The sequence below is a fragment of the Tetrao urogallus genome (assembly GCF_951394365.1).
Source record: "Tetrao urogallus genome assembly, chromosome: 1".
NCBI lineage: Eukaryota > Metazoa > Chordata > Aves > Galliformes > Phasianidae > Tetrao > Tetrao urogallus.
Genome location: NC_136813.1, coordinates 146,242,302 through 146,248,217, shown reverse-complemented (window position 1 = coordinate 146,248,217; position 5,916 = coordinate 146,242,302). Strand labels below are relative to the sequence as shown.

Here is a 5,916-nt window from a genome sequence, read left to right as displayed (position 1 = left end):
TGTGGTAAGTCAGAAAGGCCTTTGCTTCTTAAAAAAGTCATTCACAACTTACCACGTTTCCTGAACTCCCTTTGTTTCCCTTGATTTCCTTTTGATTTCTTTTCTCTTGTGCTGTAATAATTAACCATGGCAAACAGCTTTTTCCTTGCTTTTACTAAGTCAACTAAGTCAATCTAGTAGTCATCTACTTTTGCAAGTCCTGACCAGCTGCTGTTGCATACAGGGAACTGAAACTCTCTTGTGAGATCCACAGTGAAGTTCTTACATGGCTCAGCAAAAGAGAAAATTAAAAAAAAAAAAAAAAAAAAAAAAAAAAGCAAACATCAGAACTTCAGGTTTTCTCCTATTACTGATTTGTTCTCAAAAAAAAGGCATAGGTCACACAGCTCAACTGGCCAGATCGCCAGACACCATCCGAACAATTTTGTTCAGCTCCAGCAGGAAAATGTCTTTTGGAGAGCACCTGAACCCTGAGGCACTTTAGCATCAGAGGGGTGCACTTTTTAGCAGAGCAAGGAATTGTACAAGTATCCATAGTGGCACAGTGCATGTAACCATTACAGGCATCCTGCTGTCTGCCTGGAAGAGCTGACAGCTAAAATGCTGATTTGATGCTTACCAAGGAAAGACTGACAGTGTCCTAATACAAGACCCATCCTTAATATTCTATCTGAAGTTTCAGAAAGACTGCTCAGTATCTGATGTAAACCCATCTTTTCAAGAACAACCAGGCTTTCCTCCTTTAAAGACAGCTGCTCAGAGTAGCCCTTTTGAAACTCACTTCATTTAAGGAGATGTGCACTTGCAGACATCCCACTAGATGCTCATCATTCATCAAATGCACCCTCAGATGACAAGTAATAGGTACCTGCTTTTTCACAGTCTGCATTTTTCTAATTCAATTAGAATACCACATGCATTTCAACTTTGGTCCTTGTGTTGGCTAGTTTTAGAGCAGTAATAGGAAGGTGATGAAATGGTCTTGGGGTCTTACTCATCACACTGTCCAGCTGCTAGCTGAGATCAGAATACAAGGCAATCTAGAATGTCCTACTTCAAACAGAAGGGACAGCAGCAAACAGAAATCTTCCTCCAAATAACTTTTTCCAGTCAGATGACAAAAATGTTGCTTTCCTGCACACTATAAGAAAACGTAAAGGATGCTTATTTTCACTGCATTGTTTTGGTAGCAATGCTGATGTCCCTCATGTCCCTTTACATTGTTTTTCCAATTGCACAGATGCTTGCAGCATCTTATTGCTGCAGCAAGCTCAAGATGATAAAAAAACACCTGTATGCACTCTCATCATATTTCCCTGCCTGCTTCAGGTAAGACTAATAGCCTGCCAGCACTTGGACGTGACTCCTGTCACGAACCAGTCCTGGTAACTGATTACTTCAGCTGCCTCAGCATTGAACTCTGGGAGCATGAGGAAGATAAAAGCAAGTCACTGTGAGATCATGAGAGTCTGTGATTGAGAACTTGGTCTGCAATGAAGGAGCGGGATCATCAGGAGAGTGTGCAGTGTTCTTTCTTCTAAAATGGTTAGTCCATAAAAGACCAAGGCATGGGTATGAAAGGAGAGGATAATGGCTTTCTGCCTCTGCCTAACTGTTAGTTCATTTTGAAGAGAAGACAGACAGAGTATGGGGAGCCTATCAGTGCAAGGCAGCATCACTGGGATCCAGACGCTCACTCTTTTACAAACCAGACCTCATTGCGTCTCCCATAAGGCTTCATAGGAGGGTCATAACCATTGCAGAAGTAGAAATCCTTGCGGTATGCAGCTTCACTTCCCAGAGCGGTCTTCAGCTTGGCAGCGTAGTTCACATAGTCCACCTCTTTGGCATAGCCACCAAACTGCCTGTGAAGAAATCAAAAGTGCAGAAGAGCTAAGCAGTCCTGCAAGAACATGGAAATAAAGAGAACAATGTATAGAACAATGTATTTAGGAACTCATTTTGATCCAGGTCCTGTCAGGATCCACTGGTGCAGGCACAACTCTTTGGGAACCAGCACACTTTATTTGCCACAGATCAGTAGTCTCAAAGGTTACACAGCCTGGGCAGAGTTGACAGATCCCACACAGACCCATGTGTATCAGTCACTAGAATGGGCCTGCCCTTTGAATGAGTGCCATATCAGAGGAACAGTTTCTCAGAGCATAAAGTTATCTCTAAGCCAGCTCAGACCACAATCTTTCACCAATGCTGTCAATAAACATGTTCACTGGGGTGTGAACAACCACCTCCTGGAAGCAAGATTGAGGGACGGAGGAAAAAGGGAGTCAGGGCATAGAGATACTAGCATGTGATAGCCTAGAACCCAAAATGTTTTATGCTAATCTCCCACCAACAGAAACTGTTTCCACATCAGCCTACACCTTGTGGCCCTGCCTTAGGGCCAAGGTTTGAGACAAAATAGCTCATTACAGCATTAGCAGCCCACACCTGCAGCAAAGGCCAGCTGCAGTCACAGGCACAGGATGACCCAGCAGTCTCTGACAGTTCAGTCAGCAAAAAGGTTGAAGAGTCAGGGGTACATCCCATGGTAAAGAGCTTCTTGCTATTGTGATGCTAACTGAAGTTCAGCTTAAGCTGGCCAACATCCAAAGACGTTCTTCAAGCAATTTGAAGCAATGCAACGGCTGCTTGTACCCCTGATGGCCTCCGGTACTTAGGTCTCAGCTGATTCCTATAATCTGGTGGGAACCACACTAAGGGACATACTCAATGACTAAGAATCATCGTGATCCCAGAAAATGGGGAAAACGATGGTTTTCAGAGATTATAAATGACTCAGCCCCTTCATACTTACCCTCCCCAGCCCTTCACCTCTTCTAGTGAAACAAAAAAGCCTTTCAGGGCTAACCCCTGCACTTATTTTCTCAATGATAAAAAAAAATCCATATTCCAAATCTGAGCAGAATTAACCATGACAAGAAATGACATAAACCATGTGCCTTCACGGTCTAGAATGATCCCCCTACCTCCTACCACGTGCATCCCTTGTCCCGGAAGTCACCAGTAAAATCAACACTGCCCCTCACAGCACCCTAAAAACCTCAGCACTTCAGAAGTCCTGGAAATCCCAGGATCTGTTCCTTACGTGGAATAAATGGTCATCCCTTGTCTCTCTTCAATCTTAATGCTTTCATCACTAGGACAGGGAGGACTGGCTTGAAATTGGTTCGGGATTCGCAGATAGACCTTCACTTTCTGCTGTAAGGAGCCATCTTCAGCAGGAAAAGCAGTGATGGAGACAGGAGCAGTCATGCCCATTCCAGCACCTGAAAGAGAGGTGGAGAAATTACTCCAGAAGTCCAGGTTCTTGGGAACTCAAAGCATTAACAGGGCTCAGAAAAGCTAATTTTGGTTTAGAAGGCTCCTCATTGTGATCTCTTTGCACAATCCAGCTGAGAGAGTGGGGTCCTTCGAGGTACGCAGAAGAGCTTTTAGGCTTTTCCTTGCACCAAATCTCTCTCTCTTTTGCTTTCTATATAGGGATCTTGGGAGCTAAGGGTCATCAGTAACCTCTGGATGGCTCTTCATTAATGGTCCTGTTTTTGTGGCTCTCACTACATAGCTCACATCACCAAAATGATCTTTTCTGACAAATCACCTCTAATACAACCTACAGTTTTCTGATGCAGTGGCATATTTGTAACTGAAATATTATATATATGAGTATTTACAACATTATCATCTGTACTTAGTGGTTAAGCTACAGTCAATACTGGGTGACAGAAACTTTCTCCTAAACCCTTCCAAATGCTTCCAGAGATCCAACAAGTTCCAATGCCCCAAAACTCAGAGACAGTCTGGCTTTCAGGAGCACTGTCCATGTTCTCCTCTAGTCTGTACTGTAGCAACATCACACCTCTTGTCTGTTTCTAAGATGTACATGGCGCTCAAGAACATTTTTCTTCCCTTTTTTTCTTTCAGCAGTAGTGAACCTACAACCTTCAGGATTAGGCACTGAAATGGCCAAGACCAAGACATCCTTCTCATTTATTTATTTTACACTCTGATACCATACCTTTCTCCAAACCATGTTATGGAAGGTACCTTTTCCTCTACAGCAACAGTGATCATCACCTTTCTGAAACTGTAGGGCTGTAAACGCCCGTTCCTTTCCCACTCAGCTTCTATTCCCATACAGATTATATAACTCCTTCTACCACATGCTTGAGAAAGGTATGAAAGTCAGAGTATATGCTTTAGATCTCTGTGCTCTTATCATCCTGTTCCGGGTGATTACCGATGCACATACTTTAGTAAGCTGAGAATTAGAGGCAATCACCTGGAAATGCCATTATAAAACGCTGCAAAGCACTATTAAAAAGCAAGCTCACTGTTCATTACCCTGTCATGAATAAAAATCACCAGAGTATACAATAAAAACTCAAGGTCATAAAAGTCATCTAGTTGCCTACAAGGGCAGGTTTTCTAGGTGTGATCACAGAACCGAAGCACTCCAGTTACCCTGGATTTCTTTAGCTACCTTCATACAGCCTGCAGGCTGTGACGAGCACGTGTGTGCCTGTCCTTGCAAACCTCACTGCACTCTACAAATTCCTGAAGGGAGGTTGTGATGAGGAGGGGTTTGGCCTCTTCTCCCAGACAACAAACAGGACCCAAGGAAATGGCCACAAGTTGTGCCAGAGGAAGTTTAGATTAGACATAAGGAAAAACTTTTTCTCTCAGAGAGTGGTCAGGCACTGGAATGGCTGCCCAGGGAGGTGGTGGAGTCGCCGTTCCTGGCAGTGTTCAAGAGGCATCTGGATGAGGAGCTATGAGATATGGTTTAGTGCTTGTGGTAGCAGTGGGAATGGGAAGGTTGGACTAGGTGATCTTGTAGGTCCTTTCCAACCTTGTGATTCTATGATCACCCCAGCGGCAAAGTAATGCAGACCTACTTAAAAAAACAATCTTTGCAATGTTATCCTCAGAGAGGGAAGAGAGAGGAGTGGACTTGCAGCACGACCTGGCTGGACACCTTATCCTGTAGTTAAGTTGATTGCTCTCACTGAGGGACCATGCTCACCCTAGACCTCTAGTGATGGGGCCACATGGGCTGCCGTAACACCAGCTCTATCAATGGGGCTCCCATTTAGCAGCCACTACAGCTGCCCAGCGAGCATCTCACCTTTGTCATTGCTTCCTCCAACATACTTGAGGAGCTTCAGCGCTGCTTCCTTCGAGGCTTCATCGAAGGGCTTCCCTGTCACCTCCACCACAGCAAACTGCCCACCTTCACACTCCCTCTCCTCGTAGCTGAGCTGCTCCTGAGAGAATTAGGATGTTTAGTCTGGAGGAGGTGCAGGTGAAACGTTATTGCTCCCGCTAATGACCTGAAAGGAGGTTGTGGTGAGGTGGGGGTCGGCCTCTTCTTCCAGGTAGCAGTGATAGGATGAGAGGTGATGGCCTCAAGTTACACCAGGGGAATTTCAAGTTGGATTTTAGGAAAAGTTCAGAAAGAGTGGTTCTGCAGTGGCATAGGCTGCCCAGGGAGGTGCTGGAGTCACCATCCCTGGAGGTGTTCCAGAACCGTGTGGCACTGAAGACAAGGTCAGTGGGCATGGTGGGGGTGGGCTGGTGGTTGTACTCCGTGATCCTAGTGATCTTTTCCAACCTTAGTGATTCTGTGCTTCTATGACGGCGAAGGACGAGAAGGAGAAAAAGAAGAAGCTGTTCCCACCCTTCCGAGCCCGCGGGCAGGCACTGCCCCACACCCCGTCCCGGGCCGCTCAGCCGCCACCGAACACCGAACACCACCCAGCTGCGCATCCGGCAGCCCCGAGCTGTGCCCCAGCGGCTGCCCGCCCCGCCGCCTACCTTCTCCCCCTTGCTCAGGACTCGGTAGGGCCACGTTTCCACCGTGCTCAGCAGCGAGTTCTTGATCATGCCCAACAT

General features: G+C 45.8%; 1 protein-coding gene across 1 annotated transcript; it reads right to left on the bottom strand.

Moving 5' to 3' along the window:
• Nucleotides 1–1,693: 1,693 nt before the first annotated feature.
• HEBP1 (heme binding protein 1) lies at nt 1,694–5,916 on the bottom strand (the record flags this gene model as incomplete). The annotated part of the gene is made up of 4 exons (XM_079534156.1): nt 1,694–1,865; nt 3,110–3,290; nt 5,150–5,288; nt 5,839–5,916. The coding sequence occupies 4 exons, from the start codon at nt 5,914–5,916 to the stop codon at nt 1,694–1,696; spliced, it is 570 nt and encodes a 189-aa protein (XP_079390282.1).